Raw genomic sequence first — 14,557 nt, forward strand, 5'->3', positions numbered from 1 at the left:
CTATTTTTGTTTTATCGGGCGGTTTCCGAAGGTTTAAAAATGTCAGAAGTCGATTTGATGACAATTTTAGTTAAATCTAACTCAGGTTAAAAAAAGACATTGGGATTCGAGAATACGGAAATGATTTTAAAAATTTTGGAACTGAACAATACAGTTACAATCTAAAACTTGCAATACTTAATCATATTATTAATATTTATTAAGTAATGTTATGTTATATTTCCACTAACAAAGTAGATTAACTACAGTGTTGTAAAAACAATACTGTATTGTAAAAACATCACAAATGAGTTAAATATGGCACATTGTAAAGTTGTTGTTATATTTAAGCAAGTGTTGTATTATTGTGCAGTTAATAGTTAGGTGGGTTCTGGATCTATACAAGTTTAAAGTTTTGATACAACTGTTTAGAATCGGCCTATAATATAGTACATTTAGTTCAGCTTCACAACACAGGAATAGGTTACAAATTCAGAATCGAACGTCAATTTTGGTATCGGTGTCGGAATTGAATTTTTTTTCTATTAACCCACCTTTAATACAAATTTTCTTTTACATAAAAATAGGACAATATAATTAAACCAAGACGAGAGAAAGCTTATAATAATTTACCTTTACAAAGAAATTATTCTCCACAGATCAATAAAACAACACATTTTCTTGTAAAGAGGTGGTCTTTTTCTACACAGACCAAATAATAGATTTTGTTCTTTATATCCTTTTGATAAATTTCAGAGTAACCTGTGTACATCATCAGATTCAAAAGGATTAAAGTCTTAAACTAAGTAAGAAAAAATGTTAACAATGATGCTCAACTGCCTAATCATGAAAGTGCACCAATATACAGTAGAATGTCTGTTAAAAATACAGTTTTGAAGAAAACTCACTTCTTTTTTAACTGATGAATGAGATTGCTGTTCCTGGTCGAAATTAAATTCACGAAGTTCACTGACGACATTTCTCTGGACAAATACTTGTTCGTCAGAAGATCTGTCCTTCTGTAAATTAACAAATTTTTTGTACATTTGTTTCACAACCAAAAATGATGTTACTCTATAGAAAATTGAATGCAATTTTTAAAGGTAAAACAATATCTACTTATTTATACTATTTGAGTCTTTAGTAATACAGTAGCTCTTTAACCCTTTGAATGCCAACGTCCGATTTTACCAAACGTTCGGGAAAAAAATCACTACAAATCAAAAATTTTATATTTTTAAACTAATATTATATTAAATTGTTTGTGAACAACTGTTCTTTTCAAAATAAATTGTTATAGTACACTTCCAATCAATTTATTTTAACGAAAATCAATTTAAAACTCACATATAAACATTTTTGGTTGATATGGCTACCGGAAACAATGTGACATTAGTTACTTAAATGTTGTATAACTCACTCATTATTGAAGATAATGATATACAATTACAATTTTCAAGATTTATACACTATTGAATACCCTTTCCAGTGATATGGACAAAGAAAAGGATATGATTTTTTGGTAATGATAATTAGGTTGAAAAATGAAATTTAAATAAATTCTGGAATATTTTGAATTAAGTCCATTTTTGATATTCCTAAATTTAATTTTATGGTAACTTTGTTATTTTATGTTAATTAGCCTTAGTTTTCAAAGAAAATTTACAAAAACAGAATGTTGATAGCTTATTAAATAATCAAACAGTGAATTTTTTTACTGAAACCTTGCAAATGCCTTCAAAAGGGCTGGCACTTATAATTGCACCCGCTAGAAAAAAACCAGGCACTTTTCAGTACACCCACTCAATAAATACTTGGCACTCAAAGGGTTAATCATCCAATCTTGGAATTTCCAGAGTTTTAATGTGTCACAAGTATCATGAGGAATCACAAGAATGTTACAAGCTGTTAACTTACTTGAAGTTCATTGTTATATAACAGTATTACTTTTCACAACAGAAAAAAAACAGATGAAAGCAACCACAGTTTGACTTAAAATGCCAAATGCGCATCTCACATACAAAGGTGTGGTGATGTTTATCTGTAAAGTGAAGTTGGTCGAGAGGAGATGCTGATAAAATTATAGCAGAAACTGGTTATACATCCAGAAATGGTTAACAGAGTACATGTATAAAAATACAAGGTTCTTAGTAAAATGAAGAATGAATGTCTGTACATTTATGTAATGTAACGTGATAATTATATTTTTATTTTAAAGAATTGTATTTTAAATTAAACTATTGTAGTATTTATGAAATTGAACAGCCTGAAAAATTAATTAATTTGTAACAGGTCAAATTACGAAATTTGAATATTCACGGGGAATTGGCAGACTGTGACGTCAGTGAATCACATGTTGTGAGAATTGAGATTTATTTAATTAATAACGAAGAAATATATTAAACTTTATACGGGAAAAGATTTAATTAATTAAAATGAAGTAAACATAACCAAAATTCGTGTTTTACAAAAGTACTAAATAGAATTACGCAGAAAAGCCAATTGTGGGATAAATGACTTGTATATTGATGATGTCATAAAGCACATGTTGCTAAAAATTTAAATAAAAAGCTTTGAAAAAATAATAAAAAGAAAATAGAAAGACTTAAATTGATTAATTATAGTGAACGTAATAAATTTCGACAATTATAAGAAAAGAATCAAATTATATTTAATCGTGAAGACGCTGATTTGAACGGGAGAGGGGATGAGTATTGTTTTGAATCGGTATGTGTAGTTTTATACGGAGATTCCTTCTTCTCTTTCCAGACTTGAAGCAAGGAGGTTGTGTTCATGTGAATCCTCCTGGGATAGTAGTGATGAAATTAATAGGAAACTGTATTATGGTGTATTGAAATTTTAATGAAGGATGGGATATTATGTTAGATTCTTAAGTTATCAAAGCAAGGTGAGTGGAATTATATATGTATGGACAGTGTAATATGGAATAAATTAACGTCAAGGTCATTTGGTTTGACTTTTATTTGAGTATCCCATTTATAAAGAAGTGTGATAGGAACTTTAATGGAGTGATATTGAAATTTTTAACCACTACTCAACCTATTTAAAAACCTGAGATAGATATAGACTTGTTGTTGGTGACAACACCACAGACATTCAAATTTGATAGTAATTTGGTATTAACTTGGAATAGTATGAGTTAGCCAACACGAAGTAATTTACATAACCAATGAGAGGGAGCACATTTTGAATAGTGATTGGGAGAGGATTGGGACAGCAAACTGTTTATCTGGAAGGTGGCAGAGTTTCAAGCAGTACCAAGGGGACGCAGCTAGCTTTGGGCAGATTTTGAGCAAGATGGCGACCAACACCATCCGGAGCAAAATGGTACAGCAACGTGGGACTCGTAACAAAATGGCGCACAACTACATGAGGCGTCAACAACACTAGAAAACCGATACGCAGCAGATTGACGCAGCCAACGTGAGGCAGATCCGCAGCAAATTGTAATAAAAATTTGTCTTTTCTCAAAGTGAAAAGTATTAGTGCACCTTGAAAGTATCGAAGGAAGATTGAATATTTAAATAATCAACAAAAGAGTAAAGGTGAGTATATTATTATAGATGATTGAACTCTTGTGGAATATGCAAATTTTGCATATGAATTTCAAGCAGAATAGATGGGTTTTGAATTCAATTGGACTTCACCAGAGTTAAAGTGAAATATTAATTAACTTACATCACAGTGAATAACATGAACTCCCATGTTAAATGGCCAAGGAATGTTATCAAATATGAGACTTTCTATTTAATGACATTGGACCTCATATTCTTTCATATTTGAATCCAACAATTGTGGGACTCATCAGACAGATTCAACACCTTTTAAAACTGACACCACCAACATGGGGCTAGATGACTACACATGCTATCCAAACACGTGGGGTTTCATCCTACAATATCCTTAGAGTTCATAGCAGACAAATCCGACCCATTTCTTACTGACAGCACCACGTGAGGCAACAAACGACCCAGTACAATTAACACTAATGAAATGTAGGCAATTAGGAAGCGAACACGAATGTGTATACATTCACTACACTGTTATGGAACACACTGACTGAGGGCAAACAATGAGTTTCTGCCTTGCACAACAAGTAGTAACTCGACTTCCTGAGTAAAAATACCAGATTACAGAGGGAATACTGTAATACACATTTATTTATAACATTCGTAAACGGGACAGAAAATGTTGTGGAGGACAAGTTTCTGTAAATTCATTTTTCAGAAAGTGGAGGACAACTGTTATTTTTTTTTGGAAAATACGTCACATCAATATTGTTCTTTGTGTGATAACAAATTATACAGAGTTTATTTTTTTCAGGACAAGCAGGAAAGTCACTAACTGACAGATTACCAACCTTTATTTTCAGATGTTTTGATCTTGCCCCACCTAGGCTATAAAAAAGTCTACTTTCTGTGATTAATTGTCAATAAATATCACAATTTAACAAAAGGGAATACACCGGAACGAAAAAATGTCTAAATATGCAAAAATAGTGCATCTTACCTCAATGCTCCCTCTTAGCTCTATGATGCGGTTCTGGTACTTGGCAACTAGTTTCTCCTTTTCTGACAACTGCTTTTTGACATCCTCCAACTCCTGCCGGAGGCCCTCTACTTGGCTGTAACAGTAACAACTATCAGACCACTGTCATATCAAAATAATATCATAATTCTTTATTGTTTACATATATATGAATTAAATTACATCAATCAGGTATAAAAAGGTTGATTCTCACTTCAAACTATTTAAAATTCAATTAATTGCACCATATTTTTAGTTGTCTGTCTTTTGCTAATAAATTAGATGGTTTACCAAACGTGAGTATGCAAGATGTAATTGGCCATGACACAAATATGGATTTTTCTAAATCTAAACCACAACAGACATTGTCTGGTCTTATAACTTAGTGGTTAATTAATTATGCATTTTTGGTCCATAGTTGATTTTTCCTGATTATCCGATCAAGAAAATATATATATATACTGTACATACACAGGACAGAGAAACCTACTTCTGTCAATAGACAATTAAGATGGGTTTTATAACGGACTTTTTAAGTGTATAGTAAAAGTTAGATCGTAACATTCTCTTTTACATCTACATTACAACTGACCAGGCATTGTATACTTCACATTTTCTAAACTGTACAGTTAAAAGTATATTTTTATTAAAGTTTTTAATTTTCTTATCTGGATGTTTTCTTACTCTATGCTAAACAGCCGTTGCACAAAATGTTGATATGAGAACTGATTTTACTATCAAGCTTACTTTATGCTTTCAAGACTATAAATGTAAAAAAATTGAAAATAGTGGTTAAATTAATTAAACCATATGGCTGTACTGCCATAAAACTATGTTTACACAGAACAGTTTATTACATTTAACAGACTCTAGAAGTGAATTCAACCTTTTATCTATAAAAAAAACTGAAAATTTGCAATAAAAAAAATTAACGTTTATAAATTGAGATAAAAACTACATTTTAAGTTGCACCAAACAATACATCTCTATAAAATGTAATTTAAATCAGTTCCATGGTTTCGGAGCTTAACGTAAACGAACTTCATGACAAAAATTTTTTTATATACGGATAAATTATGTTCATTTCTGTTCAATAGGCTAAATAAATGCCAAATATGAAATTACGAATTTACATGTGTATCACTGACATGTCTTCTGACTGTTACCTACATACATAGGTGATGGCATTTGTGATTCTATTTAAGTACCAATTACATATTTCTAGACAGACATCTTTATTTCATGAATAAAAGTACATACATTTTGTATATGTCAATGAATTTATATATAAACTTAATATCACATAGCTTATAAATAAGTTAGGAATCATATAAATATAACTTTCAGAACTTTGGCAGACAGGAATTCCTGTACATTACAAAACTTCCTATCAACTAAAATTTTCTCAAAAATTAACAAAAGCCCTTTACCTTCAGCCTTTCACAGCACCTTTTTATTTCAGATGGAAGTTTGTTAAAGAAAAAGGACCAGTGAAAACAAGGTTTCTTTTGGAGAGAGTGAGGTGATGACTAGGAGTGCGCAGGTCATTCCTGTGCCTAGTCAGATATCAGATGGATATTTTTAGGACGGCCCATCGTCAACAGTATTGATTTGTAGATAAATATTGAAGGTAACATGGGAAGGTTTAGTGAATGGAAGACACCTTTGCATGACTGTAGTGGGGGGTAAGTCATTAAAGATACGTAATGATTCTTTTCTGGACCAAGAGGACCTTGGAAGCCTGTGGAAAACAACCCTAGACTTAATTCAATAAGACATATGATGGATAAAAAACAACCATAATAGACCATGAGTAACAAATTGAGATCTTAATGAGTGTTAATGTCCTAAGTGCGTAACATATGCTAATACAAAGATTAGAGATGGGAAGACCAAGATAACCGACTATCCACAGTTACACAGACAAATTTAACGGAACTACAGTCTTTAATTAGAAATTCATCCAAAGTAATTATTTCTGGTTTTATATTCAGAGTCAGATGTTGCATCAAACAGGACTTATTCAGATTCAACTGAAGATTGTTATAAGATAACCAGCTTATGAGCGATTGTACTGTTTCCTTGACTCTGTCCTGTAAATTGATATGTGGACCTCCAAAAAGCAAGGTTATGTCATCTGCATAAAATATAGGCTTTGACAAAGAAAGATATACTACGAGATCATTTATGTAGACAATGAAAATCAAAGGTCCAAGGATACTGCCTTGGGGAACCCCATATCTGCATAGACAATAGACAATAGACAATAGACAATTTATTGGCCATTAATAATTTTTCAATAAAATTACAATAGGCTTCGTCAAAATATTAAGGCTTAAATTACTAGCCCAATCTAAAGTTAAAAATCCTTATGAACGATCTCACAGCTAAAATATTCATTAATATTATAGAAAGGTCTATTTTTTAGCCAAGAATACAATTTATTATTAAAAACTTGACATGGTAAAGTTTGAACAGCATAAGGTAACAAATTGAACATTTTAATGCCTAAGGTTGTATGGTAATTCATGGTTTTAACCTAATCTAGCTCTATCTACATTTAACTTATCTTTATTTCTTGTATTATAGTGATGAACATCATTTCTTTTCAAAACCATGTGTGACTTTTTTCTTACATCTACTAATACCTCATAAATATACAGATTTATAACAGTTAAAACACCAATATTTACAAACAAAGGTTTACAATGATCTAACACAGGTGCATCCGCTAAAATTCTCACAGCCTTCTTTTGGATTACTAGCACCTGATCAATGCCTGTACTATTACCCCAAATTATTAAACCATATCTAATAATACTTTCAAAAAATGCAAAGTAGGCCATTTTTATATACCTTTGTGATACTATTTTTTTTAAATTACACAATAAGTAAATAACCCTAGAACAATCTCTTGCATACATAATCAATGTGTTGTTTCCAAGATAGCCTGTTGTCCACTATTATCCCCAATAACTTAACAAAAACTTCAGATTCAAATATAGGCCTATTAATATTCTTAAGAGTTATTAACATTTGTTTTGTTTTTTCTGCGTTTAAATAGAGACCATTTACATTAAACCAGTTAACAGTTTCATTCATTGTAGTCTCTACCAAGTTGTTTAAGTAAAGCAAATTTGTGTGACTATTTAACAAAGTGGTATCATCAGCATATATAGTAGTAAAACTAGAGACATTAAAACTTAAATCATTAATAAATATAATAAACAAAACAGGACCCAACACAGATCCCTGTGGCACACCTATATTTATATCAGCCACTTGGGAATAAGCTCCATTAACCATAACAACCTGTTTGCGATTTGCAAGATAGGACCTTAATATGTTCAAATTCTTTGCACGAAACCCATAGAATTCCAATTTGTTCACCAATATATCAGGTCTAACACAATCAAATGCTTTGCTCAGATCACAAAGTGTGATCTGAGCCCAACAATTATTTTCCAAAGCTAAGAGAACATTATTTACAAGAGTATTTACAGCTTTAACCGTTGAACAATCAGTGCAGTGCGGTAACCAAATTGACTAGAACTAAATAATTTGAAATTTTCAAAATGAATACATATTTGATGTTTAAGTAATTTCTCAATTACCTTAGACAAGATTGGTACACATGAGATAGGCCTATAATTATTCGGACAATCAAGTGAGCCATTTTTATACACAGGTACAACTTTTGAAAATTTTAAACATGTTGGAAAAATCCCTTCCAATACACAACAATTAATAGAATATGTCAAAGGCTCAATTATATAATCAATAACAGCCTTAATTAAAATACTACTCAATCCATACACATCTTTAGAATGGGAATTTTTTTAGAGATAAAACAATTTTACGAACATCATCTACAGTGACAGGACAAAAAAACACACTCCTCAAATGGAGGCAATAACTTATTAAGACATTGATTTGCACTATTCACAGAACTTTTCACTTTGGCACTGATCTCTTCAATAGCTGTCACACAGTGTGAGTTGAATTCATCAGGCAGAATATTACTGGACCGACTGCGTAGGGTTTCCTTCCCCGATGCTTTGTTAATGATTGTCCATGCTGCTCTACATTTATTGACTGAATTTTCTATGTAATCTTCATTACTCTGTCTCTTTGCTTCTTTAATAGCCCAGTCTATAGCGCCTTCTAAGAGTTCTCAGCAAGTTGAGTAAATTATCATTATTCGTTCTATTATAAATGTCATGACAACACAAAATTTTGCTTTTTCATGTTCTCTAGCTCTGGGGTATACCAATTTAAATTTTGCTTTTTAGTTCTATTATTAGGTTTATTAATCTTTATCTCTTGCATTGGATGGCATTGATTAAAAATTTCTAAAAATGTATTATAAAACAAATCAAAAGTTTCTTCTGCTGTTAAGTTACAATTCTGAGGAGCAATAAAATTCCAGTCTACCTTACTTAAACAGTATTTAAACCCCTCCAGGTTCACAGTTGTATACCTTCTTGCAAATTGAATCGAAGGCCTACTTGAATTTATTTTTATTTTACCGGGCCATCAGTCTTCTTATTGATAGGCCTATTCTCCGCCAACCAAACCATAACTTGAATAGCCTTATGATCTGACAACAAAGGTTCAAAAATATGCAGCTCGTAATTTTTAGGGCAGAGGTCAGTAATAACATTGTCCAAACAGGCTTCTCCACGAGTAGGCAAATTATTTACACAAAACAAATTATATTGCCCGGAGACAGTTCAAAAAGTCATTTACACTAGGTTTTGAGGTGTTTCGGATATCAAAGTCAGCATTAATATCTCCACAAATTATTACTTTTACATTTAGGCCTAAGTCTGATTAAAAAATCTCAGAAGTTGATCTAACTTGTCCAGAAAGACATTTACTTTACCTTCAGGGGAACGGTACAGAGAAATAATAATGACATTTTAATTCAATCAGCCTGATAGCACACACCTCAAAATGTAATTCTTCACAAAATGTATTTACGTTCAATTTCTCAGTGACAAATTTATTAGATAAAAAGTATACTTACTCCTCCTCTTATATGTGTCACACGGCAGTATGCACTACCAACCAAATAGTCATCGGGTACATTATAAGTCACTTCATTATCCCGTAACCAATGTTCACTGAGGCACACAATATTAAAATTATCAGATTTTAAAATCTCTTCAAGCTGTTCAACTTTTTTTATGCAAACCTTGAATATTAATATAAAACATTTTTAAGTTAGGCAAGTTCAAACATTCCAAATCAGTCATGTTGACCATACTGTGTGTTCTGATCGAATCTTTGAATCCTCTACAAATTGCAGCTGGTTGGAAAGGTATGATCGAAACCGATCCAGGGCAGTGCCACGTATACCATAATTCTTCAGTTTTTCATAGAGGATGCCATGATTAACTATATTGAATACCTTCGAAAGATTACAGAATATCCCCAGGGCTGGATCACACCGCTTAAGATGAGATAATAAATCTTGCAAAAAGTCCACAACTGCTTGAGTAGTTCAGCGGTTTGTTCTAAAGCCATATTTATTCTGAATCAGGATATTGTTTTTATCTACATGACCCAATAACCATGAATATATAACTTTCTCCAGCACCTTTTACATAGTACAAAGAGCAACAGGCCTACAGATATTGAAGATGGAGCTTATATTGGCTACTGTTAACTTAATTACATTTAAACACATAAAACCAATATTTAATACTTTCTATAGCAAGGGATCACAAAAATAAAAGTATTAAATATTGGTTTTATGTGTTTAAATGTAATTAAGGCTTATATAGTTGTTGACACTACTTTTCTTTTGTGACTTAAATATGGGGACAAGCCTTGCAGTTATGTAAACATCAGGGAAAATTCCAGAAGAAATCGAGACATTAAACAGATGAGCTAGTGGATCACTGATGACTGTAAATTTGTTTCAGAATAAAACTAGAAATTCCATCAGTTCCTGAACACATCTTTAATTTAAGAGTTAAAGGATCGCTTGTTCAATTTCACCAGAAGTAACCATAGACAAAAATAAAGAATGAGCTGGAGTATGATGGTGAATAAAATTAAGTGAAAAATAGTACGGCATATTGTAGTGTGATACATCAGCAATATTTAAGAAATGATTGCTGAAAACTTTTACAACTTTGGATGATGATTTGAGTGAATTAGCCAGACGTTTAATAGAAAGTATTGAAGACTATGATTCTGACTGACTTATCTCTAGAGGGTCTTCTGGATACAATCTGATTTTTCAATTTCATGTGAAATATATAACGATTTTTTCCCAGAAAACGCTTACGGAAAAGACTATTCCTTCTTTCAAAAGTGCTTTTAAGGCCAGATCTTTATTGCTTTGAGCGAGAATCGCATGACAACATTTCTACTAGCAAAATCCTTTATTTCTCTGCTCTATGATCTTTTATTTTAACCTTTGATATTTTTATGGAATTTATTAAGGAATTTTAAAGGAAATGATCATTAAAAATGTGCTTGAATAACGTTTGAAAAAGGTTCAAATTTGTTGTTTACATTCTCAAATACGGACAGACAATTTCAGTCTCCCTGTGACAAGCCATTTTTAAAATTTAAAACTTTTTTAGGAAAAATCTGTTATAATCTGATATAATTCCGGCTTTTTAGAATTTAATTTAATTATTATCAATTAAGCATCATAATATGATGTGTTCATAAAGGAAATGTATGATAATATTTCAGAATCTAAATTAGTTACATTGTCAAGAAGTGACTCATTATGATCAGTAATTCTAGTGGCACAGTTGAGTATATCTTTTAAGATTAAAAGACATTAATCTTAACTTTAAACATTACATACATTTGAACATAGAAAGTTTATATTCCAATTTTCTCAAAATAAAGTATTATCATTATCTTTCATTAAATAAGACATTAGCCTTTCTAAACCATCAATAAATTCTTGTTCATTGTTGTGTGGAGGTCTATATAGACACAATATAAAATTCAAAACAATCTGCTTTACATAATTGTTGAACTTATTAATACAGCAGAAGTGACGTTTCTTGAAACTAATCTGGAATATAATCCATTAGTGGAAGAAGTTGTATCTAAAGTGGTCGAAAGTATCATTAAGTCTCAGATGGAATGTTATTTTGAGCAGAATCATCTGCTCTCATCTGCCCAATTTGGTTTTAGAGAAAATCTGTCTACTGTTAAGGCTGTTGAAAGTGTTGTATCCTTTATCTTGAATAGCTTTGAAAATAGTGAGGAAGCCAGCACTTTATTACTAGATCTAAGCAAAGCTTTCGATACTGTGCCCCATCAGGTATTGCTTGAGAAATTGAGCTACTACGGTTTTGGAGGCAACGAGTTGTCACTGTTGTCCTCATATCTTTTAGATAGATCCCAGTTGGTCAAAGTTGGTGATCAAAGATCTGATCTTAGAAGGGTTGAAAGTGGGGTTCCCCAGGGTTCTGTCCTGGGTCCCTTTCTGTTTATAGTTTTTATAAACGACCTTCCCAATTTTGTACCTAATAAGAGTGTTCTTTATGCTGACGACACCACACTAATGTGTTCTAATAAGCTATCTGACATTAATTCTGTAGTAATAAATTATATGAGGGAAAGGTCTCACCTCTGGTTTGATGCCAACTGCCTATATGTTAATGAGGATAAGACGGAGCATATTGTTTTTAGTTTAAGGAAATACTCTGACAATAAATCAATAAAGTTACTGGGAATTAATTTAGATTCTAGGCTTACTTGGAGAAGTCATACTGATGCTCTTTGTTCTCGCCTGTCTCGAGTAATTTTTTTACTGAAAAGACTTAAAATTTGTACTAGCTCTACCATAGTTACTAAGGCATATTTTGCGCTGTTTCATTCCCACCTTTTGTATGGTGCCCTACTTTGGGGCAATTCAAGTGGTGCCAAGGAGGTTTTTTTATGTCAAAAGAAGGCCTTACGCACAGTTTTTGATGTCAGTACTAGTGATTCTTGTAGGCCTATTTTTGTAGAACACGGTATACTTACTTTGCCGTGTATTTTTATCTTTCAATGTTTGGCTAACCTAGTATTATCTAATTTCTTTGACTTTGTCATGGCATTGTAATGTGGGACGACAATAAAATGATTCTTGATTCTTGAAGAAGTGATGCTGATGTCAAAAAAGTTACGTTTCTTGGAAATACCCCTGAATATGAGCCACAAGTGGAAGAAGTGATGCTATTTGAGGCTAACCCAGAATCCATTAGTGGAAGAAGCTATGTTGCTTGAAGCTTACCCTGAACATGATATACTAGTGGAAGAATTGATGCAGCTTGAAGCTACCCTGAATAAGATTAACTTAAGTGGAAGAAGTGACATTGCTTGAGATCAACCCGGACTATGGTCCACTAGTGGAAGAAGTGACAATGCTTGAAATCAACCCGGAATATGATCCACTAGTGGAAAGAAATAAACCTGAATATGCCTTTGTGCGTGTGTCTGATGGGCAAGACACAATAGTTTTCTGCAAGGCACCTGACTTACTTCCTCACTTGGTGAGCCACATCAATTTTTTTTTTTTTTTACCTACAGATGAAATAAGATGATTCTGAACTTTTTAACAGGTCTGTCTATTGCATAGTCTACAGAGGAGATTACGATGATATCACCCTGTGAGACATCAGGGAACTGGGACAACTTTAGTAACAGCCATAATCAAGAGACTCCGTATATTCTTTGAGGCCAGAGTCTATATAAAGAAACCTTAACTATTGTCTCTAAATACTAGGGAGAAAGAATCTGCTTTACAATCATATGTTAATAATTAACCATGCGATTAAATTTCTTGTTTCGTTTCCAAGTATTGTTTTGGTTAAATGCTAACTCACTAGTTTTCTACCCATAACATAACTATGGTAGGAAGGGTTGATTTAATGGGAATATTGAGTTTAGCTCCAGTTGATGTACATAACTGTCATCAACTAGAACCAAGGGCATATTATATTATCAGTCAGCTGTTTGCCAGTATAGCAATTTTTGGTCCTTTTAAGTTTAAAAAAAGATAAGCAATAAAGTATTATGATAGTCTTGCTGCAAGTGATTTTTCTTGTAATTTCTCCTAAATATTGCTTCCACAAAACCACTTCTCTAATTATTAAAATATAAAGTTAATATTTGAATATTAAAGTTAAAACTTACTCTAATCCCTTTGTGGACAAATTACATGAAGAAATCTGAAAACAAAATAAATATATATACATAAATGATTAAACCCATATAATTCATTACTTAATTATGCAGAAATTATTAAATGTGATAAGCTGGTGCTACTAACAAATGTTAAATTCTCTGTCCCAAATCTTATCTAATAAGTTACAAGACTGGAAACAGTGAATGAACCAAATAATACACACTCAATGTGGCAATAACTGTAATAAGATACAGATAACTGGTAGTTAGGTCATGCCTAAAGTGGTCTATGCGTAAACCAATAATTACTTATATTTATTTACTTATAAAATAATATTTAAACTTTAAATTCACAGTAGTTACTGCAATTTAGATTATTCTTTAAAAAAATTTCAACTAAAAACTGTCAATCAACTCGACTAATTGTCATCTTCATGAACAAGCCTCCCGCAATAAATTTCAGAGAATACAATCAGGACAAAATTTAAATAGGCATTAATTACATAGCATTACACATCAACCATTATATCTATGTAATTTAATTTGAGAAGAAACTGTTTATCAGCAAAACTAAAACAGAATTTTTTGGGTTTAAACCTTCGATAGTTTATGAATTATTTTTACTCTTTGGCCTTTTCTGATGAAACATCAGCTACGAAATATTTGTTGAATACAATGCCTGAAAATTAATACAATGTCTAACTTGTTCATAGAGATATTTGATCAAGAGTTGATTGAGTTATTAATTGCAATCGCATTGCCACAATGAAGTACAAAATCACAAGGTTAAAATTCTTCCACATGAGCAACTACAATAGACACTAAACAATAGGGGATAAGTTTTATTCAGAAAAAATGTAATCTATTCAAAACTTTGTGA

General features: G+C 31.8%; 1 protein-coding gene across 5 annotated transcripts in view; it reads right to left on the minus strand.

Moving 5' to 3' along the window:
• The window catches only part of LOC124364393 (structural maintenance of chromosomes protein 2-like), a 97,134-nt gene extending 83,306 nt beyond the window's left edge, over nt 1-13,828 (minus strand). For 3 of the 5 annotated variants that reach the window (XM_046819831.1, XM_046819834.1, XM_046819832.1), the window contains exons 1-3: nt 13,687-13,827; nt 4,510-4,624; nt 888-998 (exon numbers count right to left, since the gene is read on the minus strand). In XM_046819831.1, coding sequence (XP_046675787.1) covers nt 888-998; nt 4,510-4,624; nt 13,687-13,748 — 288 coding nt within the window. In that variant the 5' untranslated portion in view covers nt 13,749-13,827. Of the gene's footprint in view, nt 1-887; nt 999-4,509; nt 4,625-13,686 lie in introns of all 5 variants that reach the window. The other 2 variants (XM_046819835.1, XM_046819830.1) reach the window with 1 other exon arrangement.
• Nucleotides 13,829-14,557: the final 729 nt, after the last annotated feature.

Source organism: Homalodisca vitripennis, chromosome 6 (genome assembly GCF_021130785.1).
Source record: "Homalodisca vitripennis isolate AUS2020 chromosome 6, UT_GWSS_2.1, whole genome shotgun sequence".
Classification (NCBI taxonomy): Eukaryota; Metazoa; Arthropoda; class Insecta; order Hemiptera; family Cicadellidae; genus Homalodisca; species Homalodisca vitripennis.